We start from the raw sequence: 19207 nt of genomic DNA, 5'->3' as shown, positions 1-19207 counted from the left end.
AAGAAGCATTCTGTAGAAATGTTCTATCCATATTGCCCAGTGTAAAAGGAGTGCTACAGTTTTAAAAAAAAACGCATTTTATTAATCAACAAGGAGAGAGATCCTCCACAAGTGACAATTTGTTCAGTAATGACTGCGATGTTTTAATGAAGTGAATTGTTTTATAGGCAGCCGGCGTGTATTTGGCAGCGGATTCAGGAGAGACAATTATGATGACAGGCGGAGTGATGATTATCGTGCTGGTGGTGATCGTTACATTGACCGCTACAGTGACCGTTACAGTGATGGATTTGACCGCTTTGACAGAAGAGATGACAGGAGAAGTGATTATGGCTCAAGAGATGAAATGAAGCAGGAAGATAGAGGTAACTGATTTATATTACTACCAAGAAATATTTTTGCAAGGGGGATTTAAAAGAAATTGGGGAGACCATTGTACGAGCTCACATTGCATTTTAAGTCTTGCCCATTTTGATACCTGAGCTAATATTAACGCTAAATATTTCATCTACCATCTGTTGTGCGACAAATGGAGGTAAGGTCTTTCATACAATGCCAGCAGTGCATGCTAACACTTCATTTCTGCACACTTAAGTGCTGACTAAAATAAGCCAATGAGACTTGAATTTGTGCTGAAGCAGTTTTAATATACTGTTCTATTGGGAGCTATGGGTTAGAACGTATGGGAGAGTGTTTTGCAAGCTTGGCAGGCTGTAATCAGCATGAGAGGTCTTTCGTTGGAGCCACAGCATGAGGTTTAAAAAGAGCTCAGGTACTTCTCAGCTCTTTTCCAGCAGGCTGCAGTTAGCGTGAGGTTGTTTATTCGTGATGCAGTGCAAAGTTTAACAAGAACTCAGCCAATTTTTTTTTGAAAAGTTGGGGGTGGGGATGTAAGTGGGTGGCCATTGTGTGAGTGTTAGAGTGGTCCAGTTTTGGCTCAACAGGTTTGGGCAAGCACAGGTGTATTTTTTTCTCAGTTAGTACATAGCTAGTATGCTGAGAATGAGTCTGGAAATCATGGTATGTTTGTTTGAGATGTGGGTACTCTGGGAGGCCCCTGATAACTACAACTGCACAAAGTGCATTGAGCTGCAGTTCCTTTGAGACCATGTTAAGGAACTGGAGCTGCAGCTTGATGACCTTCAGCTCGTACGGGAGAATGAGGAGGTGACGGATAGCAGATACAGACACCCTTTAGTTGCTGGAGGCAGGTGCCTAGGTCACTGTCAGGAGAGGGAAATGGAATAGGCTGCCAATGCAGAGTATCCCCGTGTGGCCATTCCCCTCATTAATAAGGAGTATACCGCTTTGGATACTGTGGTGGGGAGGCGAGTGGCGGCGACCAGGTTTCTGGCACTGAGTCTGGCTCTGTGATTCAGAAGGGAAGAGGAGTGCAATCTTAACTAGAGGAGCAGAAAGCAGATTCTGTAGACGTAGTACAGACACGGGTGGTATGTGCCTCCCAGGTGCCAGGTCAGGGATGTCTTGGATTGGGTCCATGGCATTCTAAAGGGGGAGAGTGAGCAACCCGATGTCGTGGCACATATTGGTCCCAATGACATACAGGTAGGAAAAGGGAAGAGTTCTTGAAAAGAGAATATGGGGAGTTAGGCAGAAAGCTGAAAAGCCTAACTTTCAGGGTAGTAATCTCTGGATTGCTGTCTGTGCCATGTGCCACTGAGGGGAAGAATAGGATGATTTGGCAGATGAATGTGTGGCTGAAGAATTGGTGCAGGGGGTAGGTTTTCAGATTTCTCGATTATTGGGATCTGTTCTGGGGAAGGTATGACCTGCACAAAAAGGATGTGTTACACCTGAACCCAAGAGGAATAAATATCCTTGCGGGCAGGATTGCAAGAGCTGTTGGGGAGGGTTTATACCAATTTGGCGGGGGGGGGCAAGAACTGAAGTGATAAGGCTGGCAATGGGGCAGTTGGTATACAAATAGATGCAGTGCGTAGTGAGACTGAGGGAGAAGAGGCAGACGCTGGGGCAAAATTGCACTCAGTGTGATGAGTTAAAGTGTAATCGAGGGCCAAAATCAAAAGGGTGAACAATACAGGACTAAAGGTGTTATATTTGAATGCACACAGTAAACGGAATAAGGGAGATGATCTTGTAGCACGTTTAGAGATTGGCAGGTGTGAACATCTCTGAATCGTGGCTGAAAGAAGATCATAGTTGGCAGCTTAACATCCAAGGATACAGTGGACAATCAGTAACTGGGAGCAATGGAAGGTGTTGGCTGATTGAGCACATAAGGCATCGATCTGCAGCAGTTACGTGTTTGAACAGCAGCCAGTCAGTGATTGAGATTGATTGGCAAGAATAGATAGAAATAAGGTAGGGGCTAGTGGAGCGGCCTTTGTTGGGGTGGACAGTGTTAGAGTGGTTATTTGAGGCTTCAGTGAGGAGAGGCTTGAGCAAGAGAAGGCAGTAAAGCTGTAGGTAGATTTTTTTTTCCTGTTTATTTATTGTTTCCTTTATATTTGCACAGTTAGAACAGCAGTGATGCCAGGCAGGACCCAATGCTCCTTTTGTGGTATGTGGGAAGGTGAGGAACTTCCAATGTCCCTGAGGACTTCACCTCCAAGAAGTTCATCCAGCTGCAGCTTCAGACACTGCGTTAAGGAGTTGGTGCTGGAATTGGATGAATTCTAGATTATTTGGGAGGCTGAAGGATGATAGATAGGACATGCAGGGAGGCTGTAACTGTCAGGATGCGACACAGAAGACTGGAAGGGGAAAGGGGTTGAACAGTCAGTGCAGAATACCTTTGTAGCCATCCCCTTCAAAAACAGGTATACCACTTTGGAAACAACAGGAATTCTGTAGATGCTGGAAATTCAAGCAACACACATTAAAGTTGCTGGTGAACGCAGCAGGCCAGGCAGTAAAGATGCTGCCTGGCCTGCTGTGTTCACCAGCAACTTTGATGTGTGTTGCTCGTATACCACTTTGGATACTGTTGAGGGAGGAAGACCTAACAGAGGATTAGGTCTGATAGTGGCATTACTTGTCAGGGAAAATATCGTGGGAGTGCTAGGTCAAAGCAGACTGCAGAACCCATCTAGTGGGGCATTGTGGGTGGAACAGGAATAAGAAAGGTATGACCACGTTAATGGGAATATATTATAGGCTAGTCAGCAGTCCATGGGGTTGAGAGGAGCAAATTTATAGAGAGATCGCAGATGGGTGCAAGAAACCTGATAGATGATTTTAACTTTCCACATTGGCTGGGACTATCATTACTGTAAAGGGACTAGATGGGATAGAGTTTGTCAAATGTGTTCACGAAAGTTTCCTTAGTCAGTAAGTCAAAGTTCCAACAAGAGAGTGTGCAATACCTGATCTGTGACCTTCCCTGTCCCACTCCCTAATAGCAGATCAGGTATTGGCATTATGAGCACTGGATGCAAAGTGTTCCTCTACACAAACTTCAATGACCTGCTCTGTCTCATTCCCTAATAGCAGAAGTTTGTGTAGGGGGAACACTTTGCATCCAGTGATCATAATGCCATTAGTTTCAAAGTAAATATGGAAAATGGTAAATCTGGTTCATGGTTTGAGAAAGGACAATTTTGATGATATCAGGAAGGATCTGGCAAGTGTGGGTTGGGACAGGATGCTTTCTGGCAAAGGTATACTTGGTAAGTGAGAGACCTTCAAAAGTGAAATTTCGAGAGTACAAAGTTTGTATGTAAAATACAAGGTAAGGATAACTGGTTTCAGGAACCTTGGTTTTCAAGCGGTATTGAGACCCTGTTTAAAATTCTTTTTAAAAAAGGAAGTGCATAGCGGGTATAGGCAGGTAAGAACAAATGAGGTACTTATTGAATATAAGAAATGCAAAAGAACACTTAAAGAAATCAGGAGGGTTAAAAGAAGGCATGAGGTTGTCCTAGCAGACAAGGTGAAGGAGATTCTACAGATATGTTAAGAGCAAAAGGATTAGAAACATAGAAAACCTACAGCACAATACAGGCCCTTCGGTCCACAAAGCTGTGCCGAACATGTCCTTACCTGAGAAATTGCTTAGGGTTACCCATAGCCCTCTATTTTTCTGAGCTCCATACACCTGTCCAGGAGTCTCTTAAAAGACCTTATCGTATCCACCTCCACCACCATCACTGGCAGCCCATTCCACGCACTCACCACTCCCTGCGTAACTTGCCCCTGATATCTCCTCTGTACCTACTTAAAACTGTGCCCTCTTGTGCTAGCCATTTCAGCCCTAGGAAAAAGCCTGTGATTATCCACACGATCAATGCCTCTCATCATCTTATACACCTCTGTCAGATCACTTCTCATCCTCCGTCACTCCAAGGAAAAAAGGCCGAATTCACTCAACCTATTCTCATAAGGCATGCTCCCCAATCCAGGCAACATCCTTGTAAATTTCCTCTGCACCTTTCTATAGTTTCCACATCCTTCCTGTAGTGAGGTGACCAGAACTGAGCACAGTACTCCAAGTGGGGTCTGACCAGGGTCCTATATAGCTGCAACATTACCTTTCGGCTCCTAAACTCAATGCTACGGTTGATGAAGGCCAATGCACCGTATGCCTTCTTAACCACAGAGTCAAACTGCATAGCAGCTTTGAGTGTCCTATGGACTCGGACCCCAAGATCCCTCTGATCTTCCACACTGCCAAGAGTCCTACCATTAATGCTATATTCTGTCATTATATTTGACCTACCAAAATGATCCACCTCAGACTATCTGGGTTGAACTCCATCTGCCACTTCTCAGCCCATTTTTGCACCCTATCAATGTCCCGCTGTAACTTCTGACAGTCCTCCACACTATCCACATCACTCCCAACCCTTGTGTCATCAGCAAATTTACTAGCCCATCCCTCCACTTCTTCATCCAGGTCATTTATAAAAATCACAAAGAGTAGGGGTCCCTGAGGCACACCACTGGTGACCGATCTCCATGCGGAATATGGCCCTTGACAAAGATTAGAACATTAGCAAATTTGCCGATGACACAAAGCTGGGTGGCAGTGTGAAATGTGAGGAGGATGTTATGAGAATGCAGGGTGACTTGGACAGGCTGGGTGAGTGGGCAGGTGCATGGCAGATGCAGTTTAATGTGGATAAATGTGAGGTTACCACTTTGGTGGTAAGAACAGGAAGGCAGATTATTATCTAAATGGAGTCAAGTTAGGAAAAGGGGAAGTACAACGAGATCTAGGTGTTCTTGTACATCAGTCACTGAAAGCAAGCATGCAAGTACAGCAGGCTGTGAAGAAAGCTAATGGCATGCTGGCCTTAATAACAAGGGGAATTGAGTATATAAATAGACCATTTAGAATGGAGTTGAGGAAAAACTTTTTCACCCAGAGAGTGGTGGATGTATGGAATGCTCTGCCCCAGAAGGCTGTGGAGGCCAAGTCTCTGGATGCTTTCAAGAAAGAGGTGGATAGAGCTCTTAAAGATAGCGGAATCAAAGGTTGTGGGGATAAGGCAGGAACTGGATACTGATTGTGGATGATCAGCCATGATCACAGTGAATGGCGGTGCTGGCTCGAAGGGCCAAATGGCCTACTCCTGCACCTATTGTCTATTGACCCATCCACAATCACTGTTTGCCTTCTGCGGGCAAGTCAGTTCTGGATCCACAAAGCAATGTCACCTTGGATCCCATGCCTCCTTACTTTCTCAATAAGCCTTGCATAGGGTACCTTGTCAAATGCCTTGCTGAAATCCACATGCACTACCATCATCAATATGTTTAGTCACATCCTCAAAAAAATTCTATCAAGCTCGTAAGGCATGACCTGCCTTTCACAAAGCCATGCTGACTTTTCCTAATCATATTATGCCTCTCCAAATGTTCATAAATCCTGCCTCTCAGGATCTTCTCCATCAACTTACCAACCTGAAGTAAAACTCACTGGTCTATAATTTCCTGGGCTATCTCTATTCCCTTTCTTGAATAATGGACTTTCTTGATGCTTTCCAAAAGCTCCTGCACATCCTCTTTCTTAATATCTATATGCTCAAGCTTTTCAGTCTGCTGTAAGTCATCCCTACAATTGCCAAGATCCTTTTCTGTAGTGAGTACTGAAGCTTAATTATTCTGCTGTTTCCTCCGGTTCCATACACACTTTTCCACTGTCACACTTGATTGGTCCCATTCTCTCGCATCTTATCCTCTTGCTGTTAACAATATTTGTAGAATGCATTAGAGTTTTCCTTAATCCTGTCTGCCAAGGCCCTCTCATGGCCCCTTCTGGCTCTCCTAATTTCTTTCTTGAGTCCTGCTAGTCTTCTGGCTCTCTATCATTACCTAGCTTTTTGAACCTTTCGCAAGCTCTTCTTTTCTTCCTGACTCGATTTACAAGAGCCTTTGTACGCCACGGTTCCTGTACCCTACCATCCTTTCCCTGTCTCATTGGAACATAGCTATGCAGAACTCCACGCAAATATCCCCTGAACATTTGACACATTTCTTCCGTACATTTCCCTGAGAACATCTGTTTCCACTTTCAAGTTCCTGCCTGATAGCTTCGTATTTCCCCTTACTCCAATTAAACACTTTAACTTGTCTGTTCCTAACCCTCTCCAATGCTATGGTAAAGGAGATAAAGTTGTGATCACTATCTCTAAAATGCTCTCCCACTGAGAGATTTTGACACCTGACCAGGTTCATTTCCCAATACCAGATCAAGTACGGCCTCTCCTCTTGTAGGCTTATCTACCTATTGTGTCGAGAACCTTCTTGAACACACCTAACAAACTCCACCCCACCTAAACCCTTCATTCTAGGGGCATGCCAATCGATATTTGGGGAATTTAAATCTCCCACCATAATAACCCTGTTATTATTACACCTTTGCAGAATCTGTCTCCCTATCTGCTCCTCGATGTCCCTGTTACTATTGGGAGGTCTATAAAAAAAACACCCAGTAGTATTATTGACCCCTTTCTGTTCCTAACTTCCACCCACAGAGACTCCGTAGACAATCCCTCCATGTCTTCCTCCTTTTCTGCAGCAGACACACTATCTCTGATCAACAATGCCACACCCCCACCTCTTTTGCCGCCCTCCCTGTCCTTTCTGAAACATCTAAAGCCTGGCACTCGAAGTAACCATTCCTGCCCCTGACCCATCCAAGTCTCTGTAATGGCCACAACATCATAGCTCCGAGTACTGATCCACACCCTAAGCCCATCCACTTTGTTCATAATACTCCTTGCATTAAAATAGACACATTTCAAACCATCGGTCTGAGCACGTCCCTTCTCGATCACCTGCCTATCCTCCCTCTCGCATTGTCTCCAAGCTTTTTCTATTTGTAAGCCAACTGCCTCTTCTTCTGTCTCTTCAGTTCGGTTCCCACCCCCCAGCAATCCTAGTTTAAACTCTTCCCCAAAAGCCTTAGCAAACCTCCCCGTCAGGATATTGGTCCCCCTGTGATTCAAGTGCAATCCATCCTTTTTGTACAGGTCACTCCTGCCCCAATAGAGGTCCCAAGATTGCAAGGGACAAAATTGGAAGATCAGAATGGTAATACATGTGTGAAGCCAAAAGAGATGGGAGAGATCTAAAATGGACTTTTTTTACATCTGTATTTACTCGGGAGAAGGACGCAGAGTCAATAGAAATTAGACAAAGTGGCATCAGCTTCATGGAATAAGTAGAAGTCCCCAACAAAAGAGTATGCTGACTTGAGGCAAATTAGAGTGGATAAATCCACAGGGCCTGACAAGGTGTTCTCTCGGACCCTGTGGGAGCCAATTGCAGGGGCCCTAGAAGAGATATTTTAATCATCCTTAGTGGCAGGTGAGGTACTGGAGGATTGGAGGATGGCTAATGTTGTTCTGTTGTTTAAGAAAGGCTCTAAAAATAAACCAGGAAATTATAGGCCGGTGAACCTGACATTAGTAGCGGGGAAAGTTATTGCAAGGTCCGGATATATGAGCATTTGGATAGTCATGGACTGATTAAGGATAATCAGCATGGATTTGTGCGTGGTGGGTCGTGTTACCCAATCTTGTGGAGTATTTAGCGGAAGTTACCAGGAAAGTTGATGAAGGAAGGCAGTGGGTGTTGTCTACATGGACTTTAGCAAAGCACTTGACAAGGTTCCACATGGGAGGTTGGTCAAGAAGGTTTGGTTGCTCGACATTCAATACAAGACAGTAAATTGTATTGGACATTAGCTTTGTGGGAGAAGCCAGAGACTGGTAGTAGAGGGTTGCCACTCTGACTGGAGGCCTGTGATTAGTGGAGTGCAGAAGGGATTAGTGCTGGGTCCATTGTTGTTTGTCATCTATATCAATGATCTGGATGATGTGGTTAACTGGATCAGCAAATTTGCAGAAGACAACAAGATTGGGGATATATTGGAAAGCGAAGAAGACCATCAGAACTTGCAGAGGGATCTTGACCAGCTGGAAGTTGGGCTGATAAGATGGCAGATGGAATTTAATAAAGACAGGTGTGAGGTGTTGTACTTTGGTAGAACCAACCAGGATAGGTCTTGCACAATAAATGGAAGGGCACTGAGGAGTGTTGTAGGACAAAGTTATCTGGGTGTACAGATTCATAATTCCTTGAAAGTGGCAGCGTCAGTGAATAGGGTTGTAAAGAAAGCTTTTAGCGCATTGGCCTTCGTTAATCAAAAGTATTGAGTACTGGAGATGGGATGTTGTGTTGAGGTTGTATACGACATTATTGAGGCCTAATTTGGGGTATTGTGTGCAGTTTTGGTCACCTACCTGCAGGAAAGATGTAAGTAAGGTTGAATGAGTACAGAGAAATTTTACAAGGATGTTGCCAGGTCTAGAGGATCTGAGTTGTATGGAAAGATTGAATAGGTTAGAAATTTTATTCTTGAGAACATATAAGATTGAGAGGAGATTTGACAGACGTATACAAAATTATGAGGGCTATAGATGGGGTAAATCAGGGTATTTTCACTGAGGTTGAGTGGGATTGCAACTAGAGATCATAGGTTAAAGGCAAAAGAAAAATTTAAGAATATGAGGGGAAACCAGTCGAAGGGTCGTGAGAGTGTGGAACGAGCTGCCAGTGCAAGTTGTAGATGCGGGCTCGATTTCAATATTCAAGAGAAGTTTGGATAGGCACGTGGATGGAAGGGGGTATGGGGGGGGCTATTCTCCAGTTGTAGGTCAATGGGGCTGGGCAGTTTATATGTTTTGGCACAGACTAGATGGGCCAAAGGGCCTGTTTCTGTGCTGTACTTTCCTATGACTTTATGATACACATTCTATCTGATAGACAGGCAGGTAAGCAGAGGGCATGTGGTGGCTTTGTTGGTTTAAAAAAGAATGAAATCAGATCCTTGGATAGAGGTGACATAGGATCTGCAGATGTAGAGTCCTTGTGGGTAGAGTTAAGAAACCGCAAGAGTAAAAATACCATGATGGGAGTTATGTGCAGGCCTCCAAGCAGTAGCCAGGATATAGTCTACAAATTGCAACGGGAGATAGACAAGGCACGAAAAAAGTGCAGTATTGCAATAATCATGGGGGATTTCAATATGCAACTAGATTGGGGAAAATCAGGCTGGTGGTGGATCCCAAGAAAGGGAATATGTAGAATGCCTACGAGATTGCTTTTTGGAGCAGCTTATGGTTGAGCCCACTAGGGGAATAGCAATTCTGGATTGGGTGTTAGGCAATGATCTAAATTTGATTAGGGAGTTTAAGGTAAAGGAACCGTTAGGAGACAGTGATCATCATAATATAGAATTCACCTTGCAGTTTGAGGAGGAGGAGGAGGAGCTAAAATCAGATGTGCCAGTATTACAGTGGAGTAAAGGGAATTACACAAGCATGAGAAGCTGACTAAAGTTGATTGCAAGGGTCACAAGCAGGGAAGACAGTAGAACAGCAATAGCCCCAGTTTCTGGGAGTAATTTGGAAGATGCAGGAAAGATATATTTCAAAGATGAAGTATTCTACAGGGAGTGTGAGCCAACCGTGGCTGACTAGGTTCAAAGGTTCAATTTAATGTCAGAGAAAGTATACAATATACATCCTGAAGTGCTTTTTCTTCACAAGCATCCACGAAAACAGAGAAGTGCCCCAAAGAATGAACGACAGATAAACATGAGAACCCCAAAGTCCCTCCCCCCAGCTCCCCCCTCCCGCACATAAGCAGCAGCAAGTAACGAGGTCAAAGACAGCACTAAAAACAAAAGAGTGGGCATATAATATAGCAAAAAATAGTGGGAAGGCAGAGGACTGGGAAGCCGACAGAAGGCAACTAAAAAACCATAAAGAGAAAAAAGATGAAATATGAAGGTAAGCTAGCCAATATAATCTAAAAGAGGATACAGAAGGTTTTGCAGGTATATGGAAAGTAAAAGAGAGATGAGAGTGGATATTAGACCGCTGGAAATGGGACAAAGAAATGGAAGACAAACTGAGTAAGTTTTTTGTCAGTCTTCACTGTGAAAGCACTAGCAGAATGCCAGAAATGTGAGTGTGTCAGGGGGCAAAATTGAATGTCATTGCTATACTAGAGAGAAGGTTCTTGGGAAGCTGAAAAGTCTGAAGGTAGACAAGTCACCTGGACCAGATGGCCTACACCCCAGGGTTCTGAAAGAGGTAGCTAAAGAGATGGTGAGGGCATTAGTAGTGTTTAGTAGTGATGGTGGGGGCATTAGTATACCTTAAAGACTGGAATAACATTTGCAATTTTCCAGTCCTCAGGAACCATCCCAGAATCTAGTGATTCAAGAATCACTAGATCCTGGGATGGTTCCTGAGGACTGGAAAATTGCAAATGGTATTCCAGTCTTTAAGAAGGAAGTCAGGAGGATATGTTGCAAGTTTATAAAACTCTGGTTAGGTCACATCTGGAATACTGCATACATTCTGGTCACCCCACTATAGGAAGGATGTTGAGGCTTTGGAGATGGTGCAGAAGAGCTTTACCAGGATGCTGTCTCATTTAGAGGGCATTATGTTATCACTAGAGGCTGGATCACCTTTGGTTGTTTTCTCTGGAGCACCAGAGGCTGAGGGAAGATCTGATAGAGGTTTACAAGATCATGAGAGACATAGAGTGGACAGAGAGTATCTGCTTCCCAAGGTTGAAATGTCTAATACCAGAGGACATGCATTGAAGGTGAGAGGGGGTAGGTTCAAGGGGGATGTGGGGTGAGTTTTTACTCAGTCATGGATGCCTGGAATGCGCTACCTGGAATGATCATGGAGGCAAATACATTACAGGCTTTTTAAGAGATGTATGAATAGGCACATGAATGTAATGCCTTTGGAGAGGACTCAGAGGATGTTCACATGAATGATCCTGGGAATGAAAGGGTTAACATACGAGTGTTTGACTCGGGCCCTGTACTCACTGGAGTGTAGAAGAATGAGGAGCAGATCTAACTGAACCTTATCGAATATTGAAAGGCCTAGACAGAGTGGATGTGGAGAGGATGTTCCCTATAGTGGGGAAGTCTAAGACCAGAGGGTACAGCCTCAGAATAGAGGGGCATCCATTTAGTACAGAGATGAGGTAAAATTTCTTTAGCCAGAGGGTGGTGAATCTGGAGTTTACTGCCACAGGCGGCTGTGCAACCCAAGTCATAGGCTATATTTAAGGTGGAGGTTGATAGGTTCTTGATTAATCAGGGTGTCAAAGGTTATGGGTAGAAAGCAGGAGAATGTGGTTGAGAGGGGTAATATATCAGCCATGTGGAATGGCAGTGCAGACTTTTATGAGCCGAGTAGCCTAATTCTGCTCTTGTCTCCTTGTGTCTTTTGGTCTGCTTCTAGCAAAATAAACTGTCTATAACCATGGATCGATCACCATGTTATAATTTTAGTATCTTGGGAATAATCATGTTAAAGACGCTATATTTTAAAAGCGTACACCTGGAATTATCTCTTCACTGAGAATATATGTACTGACATTTGCTTCCACGCTGATTTTTGTATGCATGCATTTACAGCTTTATATCCTGATTTGGGGTTTTGTGCACCACTACTCTGAATAAATTTGAGAATGTGTGACATTTTGAACAATTGGTGAAATTGTACCTATAGGACCTGTACAGAGGCCTAAATTGAACCTGAAACCTCGCAGCATTCCAAAAGAAGAGGTTGTACGTGCTCCCCCTGCAGCATCATCTGGAAGATCAGCATCCATTTTTGGTGCTGCCAAGCCAGTGGATACAACAGCTAAAGAACGTGAGGTTGAAGAGAGATTGAAGAAGGAGCAAGAAAAATATCAGAGGCAAATAGATGATCAAGAAAGAGGGATTAAAGGGGTTAAACAGCCACGAGAAAGGTAAGCATTTTTCCCCAGGATAAAGGAAACTGTTTCAATAATAATAAGTGTGGTGGATGAATGGATGTGCAGCTTTTTTATTTTGTCAGAAATGTTGAGGCCTAGAAGTGTTGGTGCTTTTGGCGAAGGTCATGAAACCCAACACAGCCGTTTCCTTTGGGTAGAGCTGCTTTACTCTAGCCTGAAGAATTGATGTTCATCTTGCAGAGCACCCTGCAGAAGCTAAGTGTTCTGTTGAAACACGCCACTTTGAAGGTGATGAAGTGAAATCTTAATTAAAGCAATATGTTTAGCAACATTTTGTGAAAACTTTCAATTTGTAGCACTGGTAGTTCAAAATCTGTGGAGCACAGCTTATAGTTTACAAGCTCTTGACAACAAAGATAGTGCATGTATTCTTGGCATTATAGAGGTGACCACCTACTAAAAAGAAGTGTACTGATCTAATTTACTTTCATCTGTTTTTTTAAAGCTATCAGTGGGTTTAAAGATACGACGCTTTCCATCATTGATTTCAACTTGTGCCATCTGTGATGGCATGCAGAGTAATCAAATTTTGTCCATTTTTAATTATATTTTCTAAAATTAGGTGTAAATTTCACTTTAGTGATGCACAAAATAACCATTATTACGTTTTGAAGCACATGCAGCAATTCAGTATTCATTCATAAATTACTCTTTGGGTTCTTAAGTTATTTTAAGTTTTGTGACAAGAACTCATTTTACTTTGGTTCTCTTGTTAATTTAAAATATTTAGAATTAGTTTATGCAAGACCAAAGCTTATCAGTGGAATTTTTCCACTTCAGTTCTTCAATAAAAATTTTTACTGTTGACATGAAAGAACTTGCTAAATAGCACAAAGAATAAGAAAAGTTTATCAAAGAGTATGAACTTTTTTCTCTTTGAGGATGATAATAGTGATAGGTTTAGCAAAATTTCTAAAAGGGTTAGGGATTTGAGAAAGCAATCTTTATATATAGACAGGCCGCTTAGAAGAGAGACCGTACTGGATCTGGTGCTAGGCAATGAATCTGGTCAGGTGACAGATCTCTCAGTGGGTGAGCATGTCGGAGACAGTCATCACACTTCCCTGACTTTTACCATAGCCTTGGAGCGGGATAGGAGCAGGCAGTATGGGAGAGTATTTAATTGGGGAATGAGGGAATTATGATGCTATTAGGCAGGAACTGGGGAGTGTAAATTGGAAACAAATATACTCAAAGAAATACATGATGGATATGTGGAGGTTGTTTAGGGAGCACTTCTGTGGAGTTCTGGATAGGTTTGTCCCATTCAGGCAGGGAAAGGGTAGTAAGGTGAAGGAACCATGGTTGACAAGAGATGTGGAGCATCTGGTCAAGGGGAGGAATCGAGATGTCCAGGTGCGAACTCCAGAAAGCCATCTCACAGGCAAAGTGACAATTCCAGATGAAACTTGAATCAGCGAAGGCTGCTCGGGAGTTATGACAGGGCTTGGATACTATCACCTCTTATAAAGTTAAATCAAATGACATAGGCAAGAACAGGGCATCACTTCCAGAGGAGCTCAATGCCTTCTGTGCTCACTTGCACTGTCAAAACATGGAGGAACTATCACATATTCCCCCAGCCCCCCCCCCCGATGATCCTGTGATTTCAGTATCTGAGGCTGATGTGTGAGCAGCCTTCAGGAGGGTGAACACACGAAACACATCTGGCCCAGACGGTACCTGGCCAAGTACTAAAAAACTTTGATCAACTGGCTGTAGTGTTCATGAGATCTTCTCACTCTGACAGTGTGAGGTACCCACCTGCTTCAAGCAGGCTTCAATGATACAGGTGCTTAAGAAGATCATGGTAACCTGCCTCAATGACTATCGTTCAGTAGCAGTTATGTCCACAGTGATTAAGTGTGTTGAGAGGATAATGATGAAACACATCAACTCCTGGCTTAGAAGCAACTTGGGTCTGCTCCAATTTGCCTTCTGGTCCACAGCAGATGCTATCTCACTGGCTATTCACTCAACTGTGGAACATCTAGACAGCAAAGATGCATGCATCAGGATGCTCAGCATTCAATGTCATCATCCCTCAGAACTAATCAATAAGCTTCAAAACCTCAATACCTCTTTGTGCAATTGGATCCTGGATTTCCTCACTTGCACTGTGTGGCTAAGCACAACGCTCATATTATGTTCAAGTTTGCAGATGACACCACTCTTGTAGGCAGAATCAAAAGTGGTGATGAATCAGCATGTATGAGTGAGATTGAAAATCTGGCTGAGTGATGCCACAACAACCTCTTGCTCAATGTCATCAAGACCAAGGAGCTGATTATCGACTTCAGGAGAAGGAAACCAGAGGTCCAGCCAGTCCTCATTGGGGGATCAAGAAGTGGAGAGGGTCAGCAAATTTAAATTCCTCAGTTTTACTATATCAGGGGACTTATCCTGGGCCCAGCACATATGTGCAATTACGAAGAAAGCACGGCATGATATCTAAAACTTTGACAAACTTCTATAGATGTGTGGTGGAGCATATATTGACTGTCTGCATCACAGCTTGGTATGGAAACACCAATGCTCTTGAACAGAAGATCCTGCAAAAAGCAGTGGAGGTGGCTCAGTCCATCACAGCTATAGCCCTACCCACCTTTGAGCACGTCTACACGAAAAATTGTTGCGGGAAAGTAACATCCATCACTAGGGACCCCCACCACCAAGGCCATGCTCTCTTCTCACTGCTGCCATCAGGAAGAAGGTACAGGAGCCTCAGCGCTCGCACCCAAGGTTCAGGAACATTGAAATGTTCCCACAACCTATAGACTCACTTTATCACTTTCAAGGACACTTCGTCTCTTGTTCTTGATATTTATTGCTTTATTATTATTATTACTTTTTCTATTGCACAGTTCTTCACATATGTGAAGAACAGGACAACAACTAGAGTGATCGCGGATAGAAGGGGAAACTTGCTTGGAGTCAGAAGAGGTAGGGGAGGTCCTTAATGAATGCTTTGCTTTAGTATTCACTTGTGAGAAGGATCTTAATGTAAACAGGCAACACACATCAAAGTTGCTGGTGAACACAGCAGGCCAGGCAGCATCTATAGGAAGAGGCGCAGTCGACGTTTCAGGCCGAGACCCTTCGTCAGGAATGTGTGTTGCTTGAATTTCCAGCATCTGCAGAATTCCTGTTGTTTAATGTAAACAGGTTGATATGCTAGAACCTGTCAACATTAAGAAAGAGGATATTTTTGAGGATTTTTGAAAAACATTAGAATAAAGAAGTCCCTAGGTAGGACAGGGTATTTCCCAGGTTACCTCAGGAAGACAGGGAAGAGTTTACTGTGTCTTTGGTGATGATCTTGGCGTCCTCACTGGCCACAGGAGTAGTACTAGATGATTGGAAGGTGGCAAATGTTATTCCTTTGTTGAAGTAAAGAAATAGAATAACCCTGGGAATTACAGACCAGTGAGTCTTGCTTCAGTGGTGGGTATATTATTGTAGAGTATTCTTAGAGATAGGATTTACAAGCATTTGGAGAAGATGGTCTGATTAGGGATCATCAGTATGGCTTTGTGAGGGGTAAGCCATAACTCACTAGCCTAATTGAATTCTTTGTGAATGTCAAGGCACATTGAATGTAGAGCAGTGGATGTGGTATATATGGTTTTTAGTAAGGTGTTTAATAAGATTCCCTATGGTAGGCTCATTCAGAAACTCAGGAGGCATGGGATTCAGGGAAACCTGGCTGTGTGGATTCAGAACTGGCTTGCCCATAGAAGGCAGAGGATGGTTGTAAATGGAGTGCATTCTTCCTGGAAGTTGGAGACCAGTGGTGGTCCACAGGGATCTGTTCCGGTAGCCCTGCACTTTGGGATTTTTATAAATGACTTGCAGGAGAAAGTGGAAGGGTGTGTAAGTTTGCAGATAACAGAGGTTGTAGGAGTTGTGCATAGTGTGGAAGGTTGCCGTAGGTTATACAGAACACTGACAAGACTGAGAGCTGAGAAGTAGCAGATGGAGTTCAACTTGGAAAAGTGTGAAGGCAGAATACGGGATTAATGGCAAGATTCTGAGCAGTGTGGAGGAACAGGGATTTGGGGTCCGTGTCCAAAGATAAAGCAAAAGTTGCTGCGGAAGTTGATAGGCTGTTTAAGAAGGCGTATGATGTGTTAGCCTTTATTATTCAGGGGATTGAGTTCAAAAATTGTGAGGTATGTTGCAGCTCCATAAAACACTGGTTACACCACACTTGGAGTATTGTGTTTAGTTCAGGTTGTCTCATTATAGGAAGCTTTAGAGAAGGTGTAGAGGAGGTTTACCAAGGCGCTGCTTGAATTAGAGAGCATGTTTTATGAGGATAAGTTGAGCAAGCTAGGGCTTTTCTCTTTGGAGTGAAGGAGGATGAGAGATGACTTGATAGAGTTGTACAAGATGGTAAGCACAGATCAAGTGGATAGCCGGAGATGTTTTCCCAGGGTGTGGGAATAATATATAAGGGGGCATGATTGGAGAAAAGTGGTAGGTGAATGGAATTCCCTGTCGGGTGGTGGTAAAGGCAGATACATTAGGGCATGTAATTTAAAAAAACTCTTAGATTGGCATATAGATGACAGAAAAATGGAGGGCTATGTAAGGGGAAAGGGTTAGACTGATCTCGGAGCAGGCTAAAAAGTCAGCACAATATCGTGAGCCAAAGGGCCTAAGCTGTGCTGTAGTGTTCCATGGAAAAAAATATACATAAATAGACAAAGACTGACAAACAACCAGTGTACAAAAGAAGACAAACTGTGCAAATAGATATAATACTGCGAACATGAGTTTTAAAAGAGTCCTTGAAAGTGTGTCTTTAGGTCATAAAAATTGGTTCAGAGCAGTGGTGAATGAAGTTATACATGGTGGTTCAGGATCCTGATGGTTGTAGGGTGATAACTGTTCCTGAATCTGGTGAACCTAGTGCTTCTGTACCTCCTTCCCGATGGTAGTAACAGGAAGAGGGCATGGGCTGGATGGTGAGGATCATTGAAGGTGGAAGCTACTGTTGGGAGGGCTTTGCCTGTAATGGACTGGGCTGTATTCACTACTTAATGTTGCATTTTCTGTTTCTGTGCATTGGTGTTTCTATACCAGGCAGTGATGCAGTCAGTTAGGATACTCTCCACTGTACATCTATAAAGGTTTGTAAGTTTTTTTTGTGACAAATTTCTAAGAAAGTAGAGGCACTGTTATGCCTCCTTTGTAATGGTACTTCCATGCTGGTCCCAGGATAGATCCCCGAAATGATATTGCTGAAGAATTTAAAGCTGCTGACCCTCCCCACTTCCATTCTCCTAATATAGATAATTGGGCAGTTTTCCAGGGAAGGTGGGACCTGTTTCGGTGGGATGGTTTACACCTGAACTGGAGGGGGACAAATATTCTTCCAGGTAGGTTTGCTAGAGAGGCTCCAGTGGATTTAAACTAGATACAATGGGGTAGGGAACCAGAGTGTAGGAACAGATGTAGGGGAGAAGGAAGAAAAAGAAAATAGTAAAGTTGTTTGCACCATTAGTGATAAACAGAGAGTAAGAGGTGGAAAATTTCTTAAATGCATTTATTTTAATGCAAGGAGCATTATAATAAAGTTGGATGAGCTTAGAGCATGGATTGATACCTGGAAGTATGATGTTGTAGCTATTAGTAAAACATGGTTGCAGGAGGGGTGTGATTGGCAACTAAATATTCCTGGATTTTGTTGCTTCAGGTGTGATAGAATTGGAGGAACAAGAGGGGGAGGTGTTGCATTGCTTGTCAGAGAAAATATTACAGCAATGCTCTGGCATGATAGATTAGAGGGCTCGTCTAGAGAGGCTATTTGGGTGGAATTGAGGAATGGGAAAGCTGTAGTAACACTTACGGGTGTATTATAGACCACCTAATGGGGAGCGAGAAGTGGAGGAGCAAGTTTGTGAGGGGATAGCTGATATTTGTAGTCAGCACAAGGTTGTGAATGTGGGAGATTTTAATTTTCCACACGTTGACTGGGAAGTCCATACTGTAAAGGGGCTGGATGATTTGGAGTTTGTAAAATGTGTGCAGGATAGTTTTTTTGCAGCAATATATAGAGGTACCAACTAGAGAAGGGGCAGTGTTGGATCTCCTGTTAGAGAATGAGATAGGTCAGGTGATGGAGGTATGTGTTGGAGAACACTTCGGATCCAGTGATCACGATGCCATTAGTTTCAATATAATTATGGAGAAGGATAGATCTGGACCCAGGGTGGAGATTTTTGATTGGAGAAAGGCTAACTTTGAGGAGATGCAAAAAGATTTAGAAGGAGTGGATTGGGACAATTTGTTTTATGGGAAGGATGTAATGGAGGTCATTTAAAGGTGAAATTTTCAGGGTACAGAATCTTTATGTTAAGGGAAAGGTTAAAAGTTTGAGAGAGCCATGGTTTTCAAGGGATATTGGAGACTTGGTAGGAAAAAGAGATATCTACAATAAATATAGGCAGCATGGAGTAATTGAGGTGCTCGAGGAATATAAAGAATGTAAAAAGAATCTTAAGAAAGAAATTAGAAAAACTAAAAGAAGATACAAGGTTGCTTTGGCAAGTAAGGTGAAAATAAATCCAAAGGGTTTCTACAGTTATGTTAGTGGCAAAAGGACAGTGAGGGATAAAATTGGTCTCTTGGAGAATCAGAGTGGATGGCTATGTGCGGAGCCAAAAGAGATGGGGGAGATTTTGAACAATTTCTTTTCTCCAGTATTCACTAAGGAGAAGGATATTGAATTGTGTAAGATAAGGGAAACGGGTAGGGAAGTTATGGAAACTATGATGATTAAAGAAGAGGAAGTACTGGCGCTTTTAAGGAATATAAAAGTGGATAAGTCTCGGGGTCCGGACAAGATATTCCCTAGGACCTTGAGGGATGTTAGTGTAGAAATAGCAGGAGC

General features: G+C 43.1%; 1 protein-coding gene across 3 annotated transcripts in view; it reads left to right on the top strand.

Moving 5' to 3' along the window:
* The window catches only part of eif4ba (eukaryotic translation initiation factor 4Ba), an 81411-nt gene that overhangs the window by 50454 nt on the left and 11750 nt on the right, over window positions 1–19207 (top strand). For all 3 annotated transcript variants that reach the window (XM_063037685.1, XM_063037684.1, XM_063037687.1), the window contains exons 8-9: window positions 168–365; window positions 12039–12282. In XM_063037685.1, the coding sequence (XP_062893755.1) occupies window positions 168–365; window positions 12039–12282 (442 nt within the window). The remainder of the gene's footprint in view (window positions 1–167; window positions 366–12038; window positions 12283–19207) is intronic.

Source organism: Mobula hypostoma, chromosome X1, assembly GCF_963921235.1.
Source record: "Mobula hypostoma chromosome X1, sMobHyp1.1, whole genome shotgun sequence".
Taxonomy (NCBI): Eukaryota; Metazoa; Chordata; class Chondrichthyes; order Myliobatiformes; family Myliobatidae; genus Mobula; species Mobula hypostoma.
Note: the sequence above shows the minus strand (reverse complement) of the source record. Positions and strands in the feature narration are given on the sequence as shown.